The sequence below is a fragment of the Lithobates pipiens genome, unplaced genomic scaffold (genome assembly GCF_037356315.1).
Source record: "Lithobates pipiens isolate NorthernLeopardFrog02 unplaced genomic scaffold, aLitPip1_a1.2 Scaffold_3, whole genome shotgun sequence".
In the NCBI taxonomy this organism is placed as follows: Eukaryota; Metazoa; Chordata; class Amphibia; order Anura; family Ranidae; genus Lithobates; species Lithobates pipiens.
In genome coordinates, this window is record NW_027507790.1 from 1,705,145 (window position 1) to 1,726,463 (window position 21,319).

At 42.8% G+C, this 21,319-nt stretch overlaps 1 protein-coding gene across 1 annotated transcript in view; it reads right to left on the bottom strand.

Annotated features, from left to right (window-relative positions):
• Window positions 1–21,047, bottom strand: part of LOC143940067 (uncharacterized) — a 39,518-nt gene extending 18,471 nt beyond the window's left edge. The window contains exons 1-2 of the mRNA XM_077461109.1: window positions 20,892–21,047; window positions 13,374–14,811 (exon numbers count right to left, since the gene is read on the bottom strand). Of these exons, the coding sequence (XP_077317235.1) occupies window positions 13,374–14,494 (1,121 nt within the window). The 5' untranslated portion in view covers window positions 14,495–14,811; window positions 20,892–21,047. The remainder of the gene's footprint in view (window positions 1–13,373; window positions 14,812–20,891) is intronic.
• Between the last annotated feature and the right edge of the window lie 272 nt (window positions 21,048–21,319).

Below are 21,319 nucleotides of genomic sequence, written 5' to 3' on the forward strand. Positions count from 1 at the left end.
GAAAGGTTTAGCAACCTCATCTATAGAGACAGGATAAAAAAGGAGAGTGTGGAATGTGATGGTAGAGATGGTATGTATTTAACTAAATAGTGGCATCAAAATCTCATTAAAAGTAGCATCTATCTTTTTTTTTTTTAAATGATTAGCATTGTCCTGTACAATGAATGAGCAGAAACAGTGGGGAGATGAAGTAGAAAATTAACCACTTCAGCTCCGGAAAGGCTTTACCCACATCCTGACCAGGCCATTCTTGAGATACGGCACTGCTTTGCTTTAACTGACAAATGCGCGGTCGTGCGATGTTGTACCCAAATAAAATTGATGTACTTTTTCCCACAAATAGAGCTTTATTTTGGTGGTATTTGATTACCTTTGTGTTGTTGTTTTTTTGCGCTATAAAGAAAAAAAGACAAATGATTTTGAATAAAAAAAAAATTTTTTTTTACATTCTGCTATAAAACATCCCCAATAAAAATTTAAAAAAAATGTTGGTTTGCACAAAAGTTATAACGTCCAAAAACTATGGGATAGATTTAGGGACTTTTAATTTTTTTAAAGTTTTTACTAGTAATGGCAGTGATCAGTGATTATTAGCTGGACTGTGACATTGCAGCGGACAAATTAGACACTAAGGCCGCGTACACACGCGGGGACTGTTCGCTCAACTTTGTCCGCTGAACAGTGTTTCGGCGGACAGTCCGCTCGTGTGTGGGCTTCAGCGGACAGTTTCAGCGGACAGTCTGACGAACAAAGTTTTTCGGAAATTCCGTAAAACTGTCCGCTGAAACTTGGTTTGAGCGGACAGTCCGCCCGTGTGTAGGCTTGTTCGTAAAACTAAGTTCCGCGCATGCTCAGAAAGGATTTACACGCCGAAGGTTGCATTGCAGTGTATAGGACGTCGTATTTCTAGTCCCGTCGTACGTGCCGTTCACGTCATCGTGCAAGTTTCAGCGGACTGTTCGTTCGTCGTGTGTGGCCAAGTCCGTCCATGCTAATTTTGAGCGGACTGTCCGCTCAAACTGTTTGACGAACAAAGTTGGGTGAACAGTCCCCGCGTATGTACGCGGCCTAAGTGTCCCTTTTTGGGGACCAGTGACACCAATTCAGTGATCAGTGCTAAAAAAAATGTGTTGATCACTGTATAAATGATACTGGCACAGACGACATGATCCTCTTCCTTACACAACCAAATATTGCCCTACCGAACCTGTTACAAACACTTAACACCTTTGCGTCTCTATCAGGGCTGACAGTAAATGTTTCTAAGTCTGTAGGTATGCCGATTAATATCCCACCATCTCAATTAGATACCCTACGCTCTACATTTAATTTCTCCTGGTCACTAGAATCACTCCCCTACCTGGGCATCTTCCTTACCCCCAACATCAATGATTTATATTCCAAAAATGATATACCTTTAATTAATAAAATAAGATCAACCCTCAAAATGTGGAAATCATTTAAAATGTCATTCTTGGGCAGAATTACAGCAGTTAAAATGACCATCCTACCAAAAATATTATATCTATTTAGAGCACTACCAATCAGACTAAATAAAATAATGATCTCAAGATTCCAGACAATTATTAATAAATATGTATGGCTTGACTCTCACCCACGCCTACCCAGACTGGTATTATACAAACCACAGAGAAATGGAGGATTAGGCCTCCCGGACTTTTGGTTATACTATCTGTCTGCAAGATGGGCGCAAATGGCCCAATGGCATATTTACAACTCTAAGATACCATGGGTCAGATTTGAACAAGAGTCTATCAAACCACTATCTATCTCTGGTATTCTCTGGGGCAACAAAATTCCAATAAACACTATAGATGCTCTCAACCAAATAGTCTCACACTCATATCAATTATGGAATCTACACAATAAAAAATGTAATCTTATTTTCAGATCTCCACCCCACGCCTCCTTTGTAGGTGATCCAAGATCCCCACAAAACAACAATGATATGGTTGACCTATCATGGTGGATCAACCATAATCTGACCTCCCTTACGAATTTTATGGAAAACAACAATTTCTCCTCATTTGCATCTCTTAAATTAAAACATCAGATCCCAAATACAGAATTTTGTGGATATTTGCAGATTAGACATTTCTTCAATACATATTTCCAAACAACAAATCCCCCTCCCTCCTCGTTTTTTGAAAGTATCTGTCTTAAAGCACCAAGAAAACCTAGACTCATCTCAGAAATATATTTTAACCTTCTCAATCACACTGAAAAAACCAAACTCCCATACATGATCAAATGGGAACAGGAAACAAATCTCTTGCTCTCATCCCACGACTGGGACATTTGTATTAGCAATCTACACAAATGCACGAGATCAATCACAGTCAAAGAGACCGCGCTAAAATTATTTACCAGATGGTACTATACCCCAGTAAAATTACATTCAATATACCCCACAACACCTCATACATGCTTCAGAGGCTGTAATTCTCCAGGCTCATTCTCACATATCTTCTGGGACTGTTCCAAAATCACATATTTATGGAAACAGTTAGAGAATTTTGCCTCAGTGATCTCAAATAATAACATAAATCTAACTTTACAGAATTGTCTCCTATATGCCCCTATCCCCTCTCTCCCCACCTACAATATGAGATTGATTCATACAATATGTGTCGCAATTCATTGGCTAATTGCTTTCCATTGGAAATCGCATTCTGTCCCCTTGGATCAACTTAAAAACAGAATTAGTAACATTAATCTGATGGAAAAGATATTCCATATCACACAAAATACCACACATTCATATAGTAAGAAATGGGATCCCTGGTTTAACCATTCTGCCTCCTTTTTTAATTCTTGGGTCTCCTGTACATGACTATCTACGATTTACTGCACTATTGCAACTCTAGCCCCTCACTATTCCAAATCAAATCACAAACTATTGCAATATATATGCACTGAATATTGTACAAATGGTGTATATATGGTGATTTTCTATGTTTAACTTGACATACATTGCATTTATTATGTTATATCTATGCTCACTCAATGTACTTTCTCTATGTACCAAATAAAAATAGTTTGTAAACAAAAAAAAAAAAAATGATACTGGCAGGGAAGGGGTTAAGTGTGTACCTGGGAGGTGTTTTCTAACTTTATGGGAAGGGACAAACTGGAGCAAAAGAGAGATCATGTTTCAGCTTAGCTGAAACTTAAATATCTTTCCTTTGCTCCCTAACAGATCAGCGGTTTGCCTTGTTTACATAGGCACACCGCTGATCCATCTCTCCACAGAACGTTCAGCAGGTAATTGGCTCCCGCTGTGTCCAATCACAGCAAGAGCGGGGATCCGGCAGTGCGCATGTGTCCCCTACACCGCGTGTACAAAATCATGTACAAATATGTGATTTTGCGCAGCCAGGATGCCCTGCCGCGGTATATGTACGGTGGGCAGTCGGGAAGCGATTAAAGAAAGACGAGGACTGGAAGAGAGCATTTTAATAAAAGTGATAAAACAAGTCTGCTTGGCAGCATCAAGGGAAATATATTTTTTGAGGGCAGCTTTTGAATGCAGGGCAAAGTCTTGCAGGGACCTAGTTTTATGCCACACTTGCTCAAGAGTGCAGCTTTGTCATTTGAGTCTTTTGGTGTCATTTGCTTGCCAGAATTGAATGTACTGAGGGGAGTAAGGATGAGAGTGCATTGTTGTAGACAGATGTGGCCAGGTCAAGGCAGAACAGAGGTAAGATTTTGTCATAAAGGTCAGCAGAATAGGGAAGACAAGGTTTAAAACAGCAAATGTTTTCTACTGGTAACTCTTTGCTGGTTATAGGAAAAGGAGATTTATGACAGGTTGAGTGTGAGGCTAACAGGGTTGTAATTGAAGAGCTTCACCTCTTTACTTTTTGATAATTCCTTTTTTGTAATGGTACTGTATTTGCTGTGCTGGATGCCCTCTAAGTGCTTATTGAACTGCTTACAGTACTGTACAAAAGTTTTAGGCTGATGTTTAAAAAATGCTGTAACTTAAGAATGCTTTCAGAAATAGAATTTTTATCGATTAACAAAATGGAAAGTAAATGAATAGAAGAGAAATCCAAATCAATTCAATATATTTTGTGACCATCTTTTGTCTACAAAGCAGCATCAATTCTTCTAGGTACACTGGCACACAGTTTTTGAAGGAATTTGACAGGTAGGTTGTTTCAAAGATCTTGGAGAACCAAAAATGTGAAAAAAGAATGCATACAAATGGAACAGCGCAGTAAAGAAAGTAAAAAATATATATTATCTAAATAATCAGCAGCTGAACACTATGATTTATTTGGTCACACCAAATACTGACTTGATTTAGATTTTTCTTCTGTTCGCTCACTTTGCATTTTGTAAATTGATCAAAATAAACAGCATACACAAACACACATGAAAAGCACACATTAACAGCACAAACATGTTGAAGATATTTAATGGCAGCATGAACAATGTATGAACAGAAGAGAGCATTCCATTATGATATGTTTTGTAATGTTGTTATGTGCAAGTTATGTGCATGGTGCACATAGCTTGTATATTTTTGTGCACGGTGCACATAGCTTGTATATTTTGTTCACATTTAGTTATTAGGGAGCACAGCATTTCTGTTCTGTTTTTTCATATGCGCATGGTGCGCTACAGTGCAATTCATTGTAATGGCACCATGATTAACCTTACCAATGCACTTGAGTACGAGCGCACAACAATGCATAGTAAGACACTATTGTGCATTGTAGTAACCTGCATTACAAAAATAAGTGCATGGAGCTTTTTTGGTGCATTAGGCATCCCGACCAAATAAAACAGTCTGAATCAAGCTTGAGGTTATGTCATACTACTGTAAGAAATTGATTTTCAAAGGCTTTTTTTTTGTGATATCAAGAATAATATTCTTATGCTTTTATTTTTATTTTTTTATTTGTAAGTTACAAGTTACCACAACACCATTATCACATCGTTTTTTAAGATCAAACATACAACTATGTTCGTGTCCCTTGTTAATTTTACATTGTATTTTTTTAAATGTAACTGCCTACTCCCAAAATGTAATTTGAAGCAAAACACATAGCCAAGTATTATTCTCCACAATTTTTTTTTTTATTGTGCATTAAAAAAGAAAACAAATAAAATTAGACATGCTATCTGCCAATAGAACTTAACCAAAAAGTGCATTCTGTGCATCCAAAAATATAGAAAATATACAAAATCAAATCATTATTTAACCAAAAAATTAATGTCAAAGCAATAACTCCAAGGCCAATAATAAATAACACGTTATCTCCTCCAATTCCGCAACATGTCTGATTGACGAACGGCCGTTCAGAAACGAACTGAAAAGTGCAAAATGAAAAGAGCGAAATGAAAAGTGTGAATCAACACTCACTATACTTCTACTAACACAAAATTAGCAGAAGGAGCCCAAAGGGTGGTGCTAAAGAGCTGAAAAACGACGTAGTATGTCACTATGTTCGTAATTGTTGGCCAGCAATTGTGGGGCTGTGTGTACGCAAGACAAGTTTGGTCCAATGCCCCTTTGGACAAAATTCCACAGTTTTGTTTGCCAACAATCCGATCATGTGTATGAGGACTGCTTCTCTCTAACTGCAAATCTTTAGGACTCTGTATACGTTTGAGATATGGTTGGGGTAAGTCTTTTGAATTATTTTGATGTGGGGGGCTGTGAACAGACCTTAAAAGCCACAGATTAGTTTACAAATTAGTGAATCTGATGGGGTTTCAAGGGCAGGTTCAGTGAACACATCTGAAAACTCCTAAATTGCCAACTTTAATGTGAACCCAAATGTAGTCAATGAGAGATGAATCTTTTTAATCAATTCTGTCCATTTTTACAGCTAATAGGCAAAATATTGTAACGCAAAGGATATGGGGAGCTGGGCGCAGCCCTGGGGGAAATACATGTTTTTGAAATACCATTTAACAGAGAGCAGCGCTTTTAAAAATGATTAAAGGCCAACATAAGACACAATTCTTTTAAATAAGATGTTTGTTGAATGCCTTCAAAATGTCTATGAAATAGTCTGTAGTGACAAAGAAAAAAATACTGCATAAATTATTTTTTTCCAGCTTCTTTCTTCTGTTTGTAAACAAAGTGGCCTTTCCACATCTATACCTGACCCTTATCCTAATAGGGGAACAAAGAAATTAGGTGGGGTTCACATTAAAAATACGTACCAAATACAAAAATACATACCAGATCCTTATTCTTATTGTTAATGAAGGTTTGGTATGGATTTTAAGGAGGACCTATGCAAAAACAAAAAAAAAACATGGCATGTGGTCAGCCAAATCCTAAACTAGAATCTTTGGTTTGAGATTGGTTTGAATTAAAGCAAAGATTCTGCAAAAAACACGAAAACATTTGGGGATCATCCCAAAATCCACACCAGACTATAATACAAACAGTCTTGATAGCCAGAAAAGGAAGTGGCAGTGAGCATGCAGGGAAATGTGAGCTAATGGCATTTTAACCACCTGACAGCCACGCTATGGCCGAATGACGGCCACAGTGCGGATATGAATTCCCGGGATGCCGTCATATGACGGGCTCCCCTGTGAACGCTCCCTGCGCACGGAGTGCTCTGTGATCACCAAGTCACTGAGACTCGGGTGATCACCGATCTGAGTAAGGGTCTGGTCCTGGCCCCTTACCATGTGATCAGCTGTCAGCCAATGACAGCCAATCACATGATCAAAACAAAAGCTTGGTGATCGCTTTTTTTTTCTCCTCACGCTGACAGCAGAGGAGAAAAAAAAAGCTGATAACCGACTCATCTTAAAAGGACAAATCGGTCCCGAAATGGAAGAGGAAATTATGCCTCATAATTGCACCTTGAAAGTGCCCACAAGTGCCACCTATCAATGCCCACAAGTGCCACCTATTAATGCCCATGAGTGCCACCTATCTATACCCACAAGTGCCACCTATCAATGCCCACCAGTGGTGCCAATCAGTGCCACATAGAAGTGCTGCCTATCAGTGTAAACAATCAGTGCCCATCACTGCCACTCCTCAGTGTCTATCACTGGCACCTATCGTTGCCCATCAGTGCCGCCTCATCAGCGCACATCAATGACAGACAAAAATTACCCGTTTTAAAATTTTAGAACAAAATAAAAAAAATGTTTTTTTGTTTTAATTCGGTCTTTTTACATTTTTTTTAACAAAAAATAAAAATCGCACAGGTGATCAAATACCACCAAAAGAAAGCTCTATTTGGGGGAAAAAATTATAAAAATTTAATTTGAGTACAGTGTTGTACGACCGCTCAATTGTCATTCAAACTGCATCAGCGCTGAAAGCTGAAAATTAGTCTGAATAGGAGAGGGGTTTAAGTGCCCTGTAAGCAAGTGGTTAAACTGAATTTTTCCTTTGTAAATGTCACTTTCCCTATTCTACTTTGTTTATATGGTAGAGATGTGACACTTCATATGCAAAATTAGGGGACCCCCCAAGTCGTTTTTTCAAACGTAGTGTGTATTTTTAAATACACTGGTCCATTCAAAACATTTTTTGCATTGGTACATGTCCCCTGTGGTGGTGCATCCGTTTTTTTGCCAATCCCTTGGCCTTTAGCCTTAAAAGTGGAAAATAAATTGACAGATTTGGCTCATGTTGATTTCAACAGGGCTTGAATTCAGCATCCAAACATTTGATATGTTCAGTTGAACCTCCATGACCTGAACTAAAGTGTGTTCAGCTCATCCCTAGTGACAATATCTCACCTCCAGTTGACATCAATTGACTCACTCATGCTTAAGAAAAAACTTAAATTTTGCCATTCCCAATTTTTTCACCCCGGAACATTTTTGGGTTAAAATGTATTGGCATGAATTGGAGATTTATTTGCTGACATTTTTCCTAAATCGATTCACAGAAATGTCACTGCTCATCCCTTGGCCCACCCATCATAAATTGCTTAGGGCTAATAAATGCATATCCATGCAGTTATCATGTGATTGGAAAAAAAAAAGCAAAAACTACACTTTTTGCCTGTGCTTACCCTTTGGCATTAAAGTATTACCTTATTCTTAAAAATAAGTTAGCCCCTTTGCTGCTTAAAACCCTCAAAGTGTATAGTTTCTGAAACCAGAGACGCTGTAGATAAAATGGTGGCAGTTTATTATTTATTTTTTCAAAAGATCACTAAATCAGCTGAACCATTTATAAAACCCATATATACAGCAAAAATACATTAAAGGTAATTTTAGTTCACACAAACACAATATTTTACTTGTAAACAGGGAGTTTTGGGACTTTAAATGAAGCACCTGGATATTGGAGGTGAGTTTTAACCATATTTAGATGTTTATTAATTGTTTGTTCAGTGGAAAACCATAAATTCTAAAAATGGAACATATTCATAATATATATCAACATAAATGTAATAAAAACACAGTGTATAGTATCCACATGACAACCTTTAACAATGATAAATGCAATAAATAGATGAAGTGGCATGGTAATGCCCATGACAGCCAGCCCGGCATTGACAAGTAGGGCATGTTGATATATATTATGAATATGTTCCATTTTTAGAATTTATGGTTTTCCACTGAACAAACAATTAATAAACATCTAAATATGGTTAAAACTCACCTCCACTATCCAGGTGCTTCATTTAAAGTCCCAAAACTCCCTGTTTACTTGTATCTAATTACGGGATGGAGGCACATATCCATGCTTCATTTAAAGTCCCCAAACCCCCCCCCCCCCCTCTACTTACAATATTTTATTTATTTTTGCTAAAATTTTAAAGATTAGTCTGTGTTAAGTAAATACAGTAAATATACAAAATATGTCAAACCTATAAATTATGCATGTCCATGAAACTATGTCAAATTACAATACTCAATATTATCCATAGGCAACACTTCAAAAGCCTTTAAAAATGGGCGTGCTTTTTTTAAACTTTATCTTTTTACATTGTTTTTACTTTATTGCTTTAACATAGGCTGACAAGCATCTTATGTGATAACACAATGGAAGTGATAGATTCCCCTATTGTCTTCCCTGCACTTCACTAAACTAATAAAGCACAGATTGTACCTGATTAGCTTCTTCCTTGGCCACATCAGCTGGGGTATGACAGTGCTGAATCTGGAAGTGATAAAATGCTCATCACTTCCATCTTCAAACAATGCAGGGAGAACCAGCATTAATGATTGCTCACTGATCCTCTTCTTCTCTCTTTTCATGGGAAAGTTGACTGTTGGCTGATGAAATGTGTGTGAAATGTTGCTGCTACTGATGAGGTAAGCCTTATGTCCATGGCAGAAAAAGTGTTCAAGATCATTAACCTCCCTGGCGGTATGATTCAGTCTGGAATTAGGTGCTGAAAGCGGTACAATTATTTTGCATGGAAATCTGGCTTTTATTTTGTAGTCCTGTAATTCTTAGGAATAACGCTCTTAAATCCCTTCAAACCAGAGTCTAGCAGACATCCCGGGTAGGGATGGCCGAACGGTTCACCCGGCGGTCGTTTCACTGCGAATTTTGGCTGTTCGCCGTCCGCCCGATCGGCGGACTATTGCCGCCGTTCGCCCGGCGGACTTCCGTGTTTACTGTGTAAAAGAACTTTGACCTATGATGACACATCCATCATGGGGTACAGGAAAGCCAACTGAGACATTACAGCACATGGACACTTGGACATTCCCCCTAACTTATAAATAGACCCGATCTGGCGGCCATTTTACATTCTTTCTTCTGTCACTATAGGGAGAGTTTGCTGTGTGGAGCAGGGAGAGACTTCTGTGACCCAAATCGCTATTTATTAGGTCCACAAAAGTTCTTTTAAGGACTGGTATCATGGTATAGGTGTTAGGTGTAGTTCAGGATATAGGTTTGAGGCAGTGCTGTGCTAGTGATTGTTGCAGCAGCCTGAGTGTCTTTTGTCAGTGTAGAGAAAGGGACAGGACGCTGTGTGCTGCAGGGACAGTCAGTGTAATCATTAGCTGTTACTATTAGGTCCACAAAAGTGCAATTCAAGTTATTGTTCCAGCAGCCTCTGTTTTGTCAGTTTATATAGGGACAGGCAGGAAGCTGTGTGTGAGGCAGTGAGGGACAGTCAGTTTAATCAGTAGCTGTTACTATTAGGTCCACAAAGGTTCTTATAAGGACTGGAATGGTAATAGGCTTGTACACGTATAATATTCTTTCTTCCAAATATAGAAAGAATATTATACTTGACTGCTACCCTTCTGCTGCAGTCTGCTAATCATTCACAAGCTACTTGTTCCACAAAGGTCCTTATAAGGACTGGTAAGGTCTAGGGTGCTACAGTACATAGGGTTGAGTGAGGTACAGTCTGCTATACCATAAGGACTGGTATAGGTCCACAATACATAGGGTTGAGGTGCACTACTGCTGACCGCTGCCCTATACTGCAGCAGTCCTTCATCAGTATAGGGACTGACGTACAGTCTGCTAATCCTTCACAACCTACTTGTTCCACAAGGGTCCTTATAAGGACTGCTAAGGTCTAGGGTGCTACAGTACATAGGGTTGAGTGAGGTACAGTCTGCTATTCCATAAGGACTGGTATAGGTCCACAATACATAGGGTTGAGGTGCACTACTGCTGACCGCTGCCCTATACTGCAGCAGTCCTTCATCAGTATAGGGACTGACGTACAGTCTGCTAATCCTTCACAACCTACTTTTTCCACAAAGGTCCTTATAAGGACTGGTAAGGTCTAGGGTGCTACAGTACATAGGGTTGAGTGAGGTACAGTCTGCTATTCCTTAAGGACTGGTATAGGTCCACAATACATAGGGTTGAGGTGCACTACTGCTGACCGCTGACCTATACTGCAGCAGTCCTTCATCAGTATAGGGACTGCCGTACAGTCTGCTAATCATTCACAACCTACTTTTTCCACAAAGGTCCTTATAAGGACTGGTAAGGTCTAGGGTGCTACAGTACGTAGGGTTGAGTGAGGTACAGTCTGCTATTCCATAAGGACTGGTATAGGTCCACAATACATAGGGTTGAGGTGCACTACTGCTGACCGCTGCCCTATACTGCAGCAGTCTTTCATCAGTATAGGGACTGAGAGTTTTGTCACAGGGTCATTTAAAAAATGACAGGCAGAGGAAGAGGCAGGCCCTTCCGCAGGGGTGGTAGGGGTAGGGCAGGAGCAATGGGCTTGAGCCAAAGGTGGAAGTTGCAGAAGGTGCGTTCAATTCATTTAAAGGACGCACCAGACTTGGTTGAGTGGCTCACTCAGCCTTACTCTTCTGCACCCTCCTCATCCTCTCGATCTGCACCCTCTTCTTCACTCTCTGCTATGTGCACCCCCAAAGACACTACCATCAACAACACCACCACCACCACATACCTTCCGCTTGAGTCACAGGAATTATTTTCCGATCCATATCAAGACATTTCTGATGCGCAGCTACTCTTGGCATTGGATCAGGAAGAGGAGGTAGCAACAACCGCCACTCAGCAGTCTGACGACAGTACCCAGATCAGCCCAAGGAGGAGGTTGGTCCCCGGTGTTGCTGCCTACTCCGAGATCTCTACTTATAGCAGTGGGGAAGGTGACATCGATGATGACGTGTCTAGTGATGTCACGTGGGTGCCCACAAGAGAGGAAGAGGAGGGGAGTTCAGAGGGAGATATGGACCAGCAGATAGGGAGGAGAAGCAGGAATAACTTACATTGCACAGGAGGGACAAAGCAGACTGCAAATGTATCAGGAGCGAGTCAGTGACCATGTACGGTCACATCTGGTGCTCCCAGGACACGGCACATGGCTCCGCAGTGTGGGCTTTTTTTAACGTGTCCGCTGCTGACAATAGCGTTGCCATCTGCAATCTTTGCAGTCAACGCATTAGTCGCGGTAAGCCCAACACTCACCTAGGGACGACCGCCTTAAGAAGGCACATGAGCAGCCATCACCGAGCCCAGTGGGAGCAACGGAACACACAAAGCCACACTCCAGGCTCTCACGTCCAGCCTCGTCTTCTACTTCTCCTTCTCCTCTCTCGTCACAATTGTCCTCCACTCCACCTTCCATCACGCCAAGCTCACGTTTTTCTGCAAAAAGGCAGGCTTCCGTGGGCCTAATGTTCGAGCGTAAAAAAATGATGACGTCGGATAATCCTCTTGCCCAACGATTGACGGCTGGCTTGTCAGAACTCATAGCCCGCCAACTACTGCCATATAAACTGGAGGACTCGGAGGCCTTTCGAAAATTTGTGACCATTGGAACACCACAATGGAAGGTCCCAGGAAGGACGAGGAGGAGCAAGAAGAGCATGCTTTAAACCTTTCTTTGACCCCTGTTGTTGTGCGTGGATGGGGAGAGGAGAATGAAGAGGACGACATTATCCTGGATGATGAACAGGAGCCAGGCCACCACACCGCTTCCAGTTTAGTGCAAATGGGGGCCTTCATGCTCCAGTGTTTTAATAGGGACCCCCGTATAAAAAGCATAAGGGTCAAGGACCAGTACTGGGTGGCAACGTACTTAGACCCCCGGTACAAACACAAAATGGCGGAAATGCTACCGCCGTCACAGAAGGCTGTCAGAATGCAGCACTTCCAGGCCTTTCTTCGAGAAATGTTGCATTCTGCTTTTGCGTGCGTTGGCAGAGGAGCAATTCCCACTCCCAGAGAAGGAGTTGCGTGTACCAATCCAACAGCACCTGCAAGAAGAGGCCGATTTGAAGATGTGTTGGTGACTTCGGATATAAGGTCATTCTTTCAGCCGACCCATCGACAGGTGTCATCCGGATCCAGCATCAGGGAACGCCTAGACCGCCAGGTGTCCGACTACATGGGTTTAACGGCTGATGTGGACGCTCTGATGAGTGATGAACCCCTGGACTACTGGGTGGGCATGCTTGACCTCTGGCCAGAGCTTGCCCAATTTGCAATGCAACTGTTGGCTTGCCCCTCGTCCAGTGTCCTGTCCGAAAGGACGTTCAGCGCAGCAGGGGGGATCGTGACCGATAAGCGTACTCGCCTAGCTCACGACAGTGTTAACTACCTCACATTTCTAAAAATGAATGAGGCATGGATCTCGGAGGAATTCAACACATGTGAGCTTAAGCTGTTGTACCTGTTCTACATGTGAAATGATAGCATCTTCTGCTTTAGTATCATTTCCAATGTAGTTACAACAGCCTGTTCCCACTATGGTGCATATTCCTCCCTGGCTCGCTGTAAGATAATCCAGCACCAGCCGGTGCTGCAAAATCTCCTTTTTAACCATTTTTAGTTCTGTGGCAAGCATCACAAAGTTCATATCATACAATGCTGTAATATTATCGATCAAGTCAGCTAAATCAATGATAAAACTGAATGCCTTTTTGATACAACATTTATTTACCCATGGTCCCATAACCCAGAGAATATTGGCTTTATCTCCCAGGCATGGGACTCTATACTAGTGCCAAGGTCACTATTATAAGTGTTATTAGTATTTTCCTCAACATTAACTACGGGTACCTCAATGTTAGTCTCACCCTCCTTGTTCATGTCAGGATCTTTAACCTCATCATGATTCTCTTCCTCCCCCCCAGGTTCTGACTGAGAATCTAAATCTCTTTTTAAAAGATGTATGGGGATTTTACGGATTTGGGACTCCTTAAACTCATCGTTACTCATATACCAAGTGGCAGGTATTACTCTCCCAAAATAACAAACCCCCATAGAATTTAAAGGGATCCAATTATATGCTTTCTTCCCACATATAAAGTAATAACCTGGGGGAGCTGCACAAGCCTTCTTGAAATTATACCCCTGCAAACACATTAATAATTTCATATTGTTTTGCCTAGAATGTTGTCGATGCGTGTAGTCATGTAGTTCCTGATACCGATCTGTGCTCCATGCTGTATCCTTACCATCAAACCAATATCTGATCTCAGCATTGTCCATACAGTTAGAGTTCCCAATAGGTCTGGTAGTACTTTGAAAACCTTGAGTAAGCAGCTCAGATGAATATTCTCGAGTGAAGTTTATGCAGACAGAGGGGATTGTCATTGGAGCATTAGTGAACAACGGGAGTGAAACAACTCTGTCAACCATAGTTCTGCTTATATCTTCAAAGTGAGTACTGTTCTCTATTTCAGCCAATGTGCTGGGAACACCTAATAAGGGTATAGTCTTATGTGATATAGGTGCGTGTGTGCATATCCAGCAATTAGAAATGTTCAGTTTCTTTGCTGCCTGTAGGTGCATGGACACAAAGGAGTTATGAAAGGGTTCACCCAATTTAACATGATACTCATGAGTGTCTCTTCTTGCTCTATGATTGGGATTACGGCTTTCTTCAGGTTGCAATTTCTCACTTGTGACAGTGGCATTGAAAAGGTAGGTGTCATGTATCTTACCCTTTTCTTTATGGTATGTCCATTCGAATGCCATGACTGTAATCCACACCACCGCTCCACCACAGAGGATAACGCTCCATAACACCACATTCGGTCTAGGCCCCAGGAGATTCATTCTGGAGTCTTCTGGCTCTGGCACGAGTAATTGGCGGTGATGACCTAGAAGGCAAGGGTAAAGAAGAATACCTGCTACCAGCAGACTGATCTGTATGTTCCTTCGGAGCTACAGTCTTTTTACAATGGGAACCATGAACCCAGTACTTGTAGTCTTTCAGCTTCACTGCAGTTGGAGATACAAGAATGATCTGAAACGGACCTTTCCACCTAGGAGACAAAGTGGTCCGGGGTGTATGATTCTTGATGTACACCCACTCTCCTGACTTTAGTCCATGCGTTCCGTCACTTGTGTCCACTGGTTGTCCTGCTTTGGCTCTGGAAAAAGTATCAGAAAACACATTTGCCAGTCTGCGCACACAGTCTATCATGGTATCTTGACCATTTCTCAAAGTCACTGTCTCTGGTGGTACAAGGGTTGCAGGAAGTCTCTTAGGCAGTTGCCCAAATAGTATATCAAAGGGTGATAGTCCATGCTTCTCCTTAGGGGTAGTCCTAATGGTAGCTAAGGCTATTGGCAGTGCTTCTACACATGTGCTTTTCCTATTAGCAGTTATTTTTGCAAGATATCTCTTTAAAGTCTGGTTAGTGCGTTCAACCATCCCACTAGCTTGTGGCGTATATGGGGTGTACAGCTGCTGTCTTATCCCCAGAATATTCACCACTTCTGCCACAAGGGGTCATATCTGAGAAGTCAATCTGCACAATTTGAAACGGCTCCTCAGTATGTGGAATATGCTTCATATGAGTGGCCACTGGTTTTGCAATGTTATGCATTTGACATATTGCACATTCATTAATCTATTTAGCAGCATATGTATGAAAGCCTGGAGCCCACCAGTGTTTGTTCGCCACCCAACACATCCCTCCTGTTGAGACATGGCAAGGCCCATGGCTCAAAGCAAACAAATAAATAAACAGAGTTGGAGGAGCAACCATTTTTCCCTTCATAGTCCACAGGCCATCCTCATCACAAACAGTCCCTTTGGAGCACCAGGATGGTCTGTGAGGTGAGTTTTCCTGTAAGGCAGACAAAATGTGTAAATCAACAGGTAAATCAGTCAGAAACAACATAGGCATGACACTGGATGGCTATTCGTAGATTGCTCCTTTAGCATATTCATTGGCTTGTTACACAAAATAGGTAGTAAGGTTTACTATAGTCAGGTAGCCCAAGAATTGGGGTTGTCAGTAAAATTTCTTTAATTTCTTTCTTTACTGCTGGGGTTAATTTGTCCTCGATAAACTTATAACTACCCTTTGTATGTCGCTTTAATAATACTTGTAAAATACCTAATACTAGGATTTTAATTATTTATTTATTATCTATTCTTAATCACCAGGCAGCTTCCTCCGGTGACTTCTCTACTCAAGATACTGAAAAATTCTTGGTACTGACAGGGCTAAATCCCCATGACTTTTCACCGTGGCCACTTTCATATAGTCTGGTGAGAATTTCCAGTAATCCAGACTGATGGATTCATAAGCCCCTTGTGGGCTTCTTGTAATCCCTCCTATTTAGGGTTAATAAAGTTCTGGCATAAGGAGCAAATTTAACATCTCCCTTTGCTTCAAGTATGTTTTACTCCCATCCCTTCAGGCATTAAAACTATAGTTACTCTTATATTTTCTCTGTCTAGTAGACTGCTAGGGGAGTATGGCGATACACCACCTCTTACCTATAGAGGTTCAGTGACGTTGGCAGTAATTACATCATTACTTATCTTAACCAAGAAAATACCTGCTGATTTAAAGTAGGAAAATTGGCATCACATATATTTAACAAAGTCTTTTTTGTCTTTCTCGTTTCATTTGAAGAGCTACAACCTGCACTTCAATACTTTCCATATGCAGTGCTGTTTTCTATAGTGTATAAGGCTACTTTCACATACATTTACTATTTTTATCGCTATCCTTATTAATCTCTTAGGCCGCGTACACACGGGCGGACTGTCTGCCCAACTAAGTTTGTCAGACAATCCGACAGACAGTCCGTCCAAACTTTTGAATGAACGGACTTGCCCACACACGGCACTTTTTGAGCGGACTAATTACAGCGGACTAAGTCCGCCAAACAATCCGCTCAACTTTTGAAATGAACGGACTCGCCCACACACGCGGAGGAAAGTCCGCTCATTTCAAGCGTGTCTCCAGGTAGGCGGGGCCCGCGAAGGAGACGTCGCTGGCCCCGCCGCCTGGTATGGACTTAAAGGGGAACCCCAACGCTGAAAAAAATCGGCGTGGGGGTCCCCCCCAAGTCCACAACAGACCCTTGTCCGAGCACGCTACCCGGCCGGCTAGGAAAGGGGGGCGAGCGAGCGCCCCCCCTCCTGAGCCGTACCAGGCCGCATGCCCTCAATATGGGGGGGTGCCTTGGGGAAGGGGGGGCCGCGCGGCCCCCCCACCCCAAAGCACCTTGTCCCCATGTTGATGAGGACAAGGGCATCTTCCCGACAACCCTGGCCGTTGGTTGTCGGGGTCTGCGGGCGGGGGGCTTATCGGAATCCCGGAGCCCCCTTTAATAAGGGGGCCCCGGATACCGGCCCCCCACCCTATGTGAATGAGTATGGGGTACAATGTACCCCTACCCATTCACCTGTGAAAAAAAGTACAAAAAAAAACACAACACAGGGTTAAAATATTTTATTGCACAGCTCCGGGGGTCTTCCGTATTCGGGGGTCTTCTCGCCGGACTCCTCCGCTATCTTCTTGTAGCTCTTTTGCTAGAGGAAGGAGTCCGGCTTTCTTCCTCCCCGCCGCCGGCCTCTTCTCCCGACTTCGGGGGTCTTGTCCCCCTCTTCGGTTCTTCTGCTGGGCCACCGCGCCTTCTTATAGCTCTTTTACAGGCGGTGGCCCGGTCTTCTGTCGCCGCTGTCGCTGTCGCCGCCTTCTGTTCTTCTTCTTCTTCTTCTTCTTCTTCTTCTTCTTCTTCCCCAGGAGATGTTGCCTCGACGATCTCTCCGGCCGGAATGCCAGAGCCGCGCTATATAGTGACAATGGGGTGGTGTCACATGGTATATGTCACATGGGTTGGTCACATGGGTTGGTGTCACATGGGGACTATGACATCGTAAGGGGGCGGGGTCACCATGTGACCAACCCATGTGACATATACCATGTGACACCGCCCCATTGTCACTATATAAGTGGCCGCGCAGCGCGGCTCTGGCATTCCGGCTGGAGAGATCGTCGAGGCAACATCTCCTGGGGAAGAAGAAGAAGAAGAAGAAGAAGAAAAAGAAGAAGAAGAACGGAAGGCGGCGACAGCGACAGCGGCGACAGAAGACCGGGCCACCGCCTGTAAAAGAGCTATAAGAAGGCGCGGTGGCCCGGCAGAAGAACCGAAGAGGGGGACAAGACCCCCGAAGTCGGGAGAAGAGGCCGGCGGCGGGGAGGAAGAAAGCCGGACTCCTCCGCTAGCAAAAGAGCTACAAGAAGATAGCGGAGGAGTCCGGCGAGAAGACCCCCGAATACGGAAGACCCCCGGAGCTGTGCAATAAAATATTTTAACCCTGTGTTGTGTTTTTTTTACAGGTGAATGGGTAGGGGTACATTGTACCCCATACTCATTCACATAGGGTGGGGGGCCGGTATCCGGGGCCCCCTTATTAAAGGGGGCTCCCGGATTCCGATAAGCCCCCCGCCCGCAGACCCCGACAACCAACGGCCAGGGTTGTCGGGAAGAGGCCCTTGTCCTCATCAACATGGGGACAAGGTGCTTTGGGGTGCCAAGGCACCCCCCCATGTTGAGGGCACGCGGCCTGGTACGGCTCAGGAGGGGGGGCGCTCGCTCGCCCCCCTTTCCTAGCCGGCCGGGTAGCGTGCTCGGACAAGGGTCTGTTGTGGACTTGGGGGGGACCCCCACGCCGATTTTTTTCGGCGTTGGGGTTCCCCTTTAAGTCCATACCAGGCGGCGGGGCCAGCGACGTCTCCGTCGCGGGCCCCGCCTACCTGGAGACGCGCTCGAAATGAGCAGACTTTTCTCCGGGCGGGAAAAGTCCGCTCATTTCGAAAGTACAGCGGACTGGCACACACACGGGCGGACTGTCCGCTCAAACCAAGTTTGGACGGACAGTTTTACGGAAATTCCGTAAGACTTTGTTCGTCAGACAGTCCGCTGAAAAAGTCCGCTGAAGCCCGCACACGAGCGGACTGTCCGCTCAAATGTGTTTCGGCGGACTAAGTTGGGCAGACAGTCCGCCCGTGTGTACGCGGCCTTAGATTCTTTAAGATCCACTATTCATTAATTCTAGCGCTGGCTTCTTTCTCCATTCTTTAACTTCCTATAACAATCCTCCCATGAAACTGTTAACCAGACCATGTCTTTACACTTTCTTTTAATTCTTCTTAAATTCTTATTGCTGAGTCAGAAACTGTAGCAGCAGGCATCTGCCGCACTGCTCCCTCACTGACACAGAGCCTGTTGACCCCTCCTTTTCAGAAAATCATAAGCACATCTGCAATTTGCTAGCTGTCCCGTGCACACCGATAGGGAGAGATTAACTCATTTGCTAACTCATCACTTACTTCTCTCTAACATTTTATTGTTCACAAGCACCCTTATTCTTTGCAAATACGTTCCATACATCCATATACTTTTCAGGCACCACACAGTCAATCAAGATCCACATATCTGTATATGTGGCTTGCTGAGTCCTTTCCATCCACATAATTTTCCCATACCATTTCTTAGGACATTTTTTCCATATTGGGCAGTTTTGCCACAATTGCTCTTATCTCACTAGGCTTCCATGGGACATAAACTTGAGCCATATTAGCTACATATTGATCTCCCACTACCCCTCCTGGCAGGGCTACTTCCCTTAGGGACATCTGCTCTAGTGGCTTTTCTTTTAATAGAGACCTAAGCAACTCTCTTGTTTCTCTTTTTCTTTCTGGAGTATGCAGTACCCCCAGAGTTTTCTGTTTTGCTGCCTTTTGCCTTGTAGTTACTGGGCTATACTTTTGACTTATCTGTCTTAGGGGGCTATGTGATTGATCTACCTTTGTGAATTTTGCTAAAGCATTTGGCCTTGATGGAGTGTACTGCCAAATTTGTCCATCTTTATCAAATATTACCCCCTCACTTCTATCTAATGAAGATCCCAAACTACTCCTCCGCTGAGAAGTCCATTGGGCTCCCTCTAGCCTTCGATTCCTTCCCTCCTGCGAGAAGCTGGAAACTGCTTGCTGCTGCTAAGGGGTAACCTGAAAAGGCGGGTGGGGAGCACTCTGTTCTCCCGTGTCTTCTTCCCTTTCCTCTACAGGATCAACTTCACCTATAGGGGCAGATGCTGCTCTAGATGCTACTTCTAAATCCCTTCTTGCAAACTCATACGGAGATGCCCAAGCATTGGGAAGCTCCTCTTCATCTTCCAGATGCAGAGCAGTTTTTTCAGTACACATCTTATAAGGGGGTGGTTTTAGATTCTTTCGGGACTCTTCTTCCCAAGCAGCCAAACATTCAATCATCCCCCCCACAATCAGCCATTTGGAAGAGTAAATTAAATAACGCATCAATTGTTGGGGTATCAAGAGAACCCTCAGGGGGGCCACCATTTCGACGGGTCCTCTTTGTATTCCCTTTTTGTAATTTTACACCACTTTACATGATGCTTTAAAGCATCCGGCTCTCCACTTACCATCATCTTGATGATAGGAGCGCTTGGATGCAACTTTGATACACTTAACCCTGTTTTCTTTGCTATTTTTAATAATTTCTTTGCCCTTTTTTTTGTTAACCCAAAAGTATTCATTACCGGTAAAATATTTTTTTCAAGCAAATTTTCTTTATGTTTTATGTTTTTCCTGTTACTCTTTTCAGAAATGACAATAGTTTAGAGCTCCGGGACTGAGAGCTCTACTTTTTACTTCTTACGGCTGTGTACCAGCAGCCCAGTACATATATTGAGATATCGCACTTCGTTCTACTCTCAGAAGGACGTCTCCTTTCTGAGTGGTAATAGGCTAGTCTTTCTCAACTCCCTATTCCAGAGAACATACAGCAGGTCATTCACCCATTTGTGGCTATCCGCTGAAGGCAAACCTATCCGCCTTAGGACCACAAACGTTTCTCAAAAAATCACACAAAAAATTCAACATTCACCACCTTCTATTCACTCATAGAAATTGTGGCACCTGCATTTTACACATCCCTTAATAACACAACTATATACATTGTCATTTCTGAGAGTAGCAAAAAGAAACACAAGTACGTACATTTGCATGCATCAGCTATAATTGGTACCATTATTATTCTCAGTAATCATACACAGACAGAATGCATTGAAATCAAAAAGGAACGTGTTACCTTCTGTATTCCACAAGCCCCACCCGGCTCCTCAAAACGGCACAGAAAGACAGTACTTTATAATAATGAGAAATAAAAATTTTCTCACCTGAGGCCTCTTTGTTGTCCCTCCTGTTGCGGGTTGAGAGCCGGTGGTGGGGATGCAGATAAGAAGAACGTCAGGGTCACCAAATGTTATGTACAGCCTTGAAATAAAGGACATTCTACGAAGTAGCATTCGTCTCAATGTATATTTACTCAGAAAATCTCTGTACAGAGGACCACCCAAAGGGAGTGACTCTGAATTCATCACGGTTACAGGGTTTTATAAGAAAATGATAACATTACAGTTTATGTGTGGGAAAAAGTCAAAATAGAAATTACACAATACATTCCAGGATAATCTATTTCATATTTCACATGGTCATTTTTGCCATAACACAATAACAACTTTAAAGGTCATTCTGACTTTTTGGTAATTTAGATATTAATTAATAAGGGGAAAAGTTATGTTATAAACAGGGACTTTCCATAAAA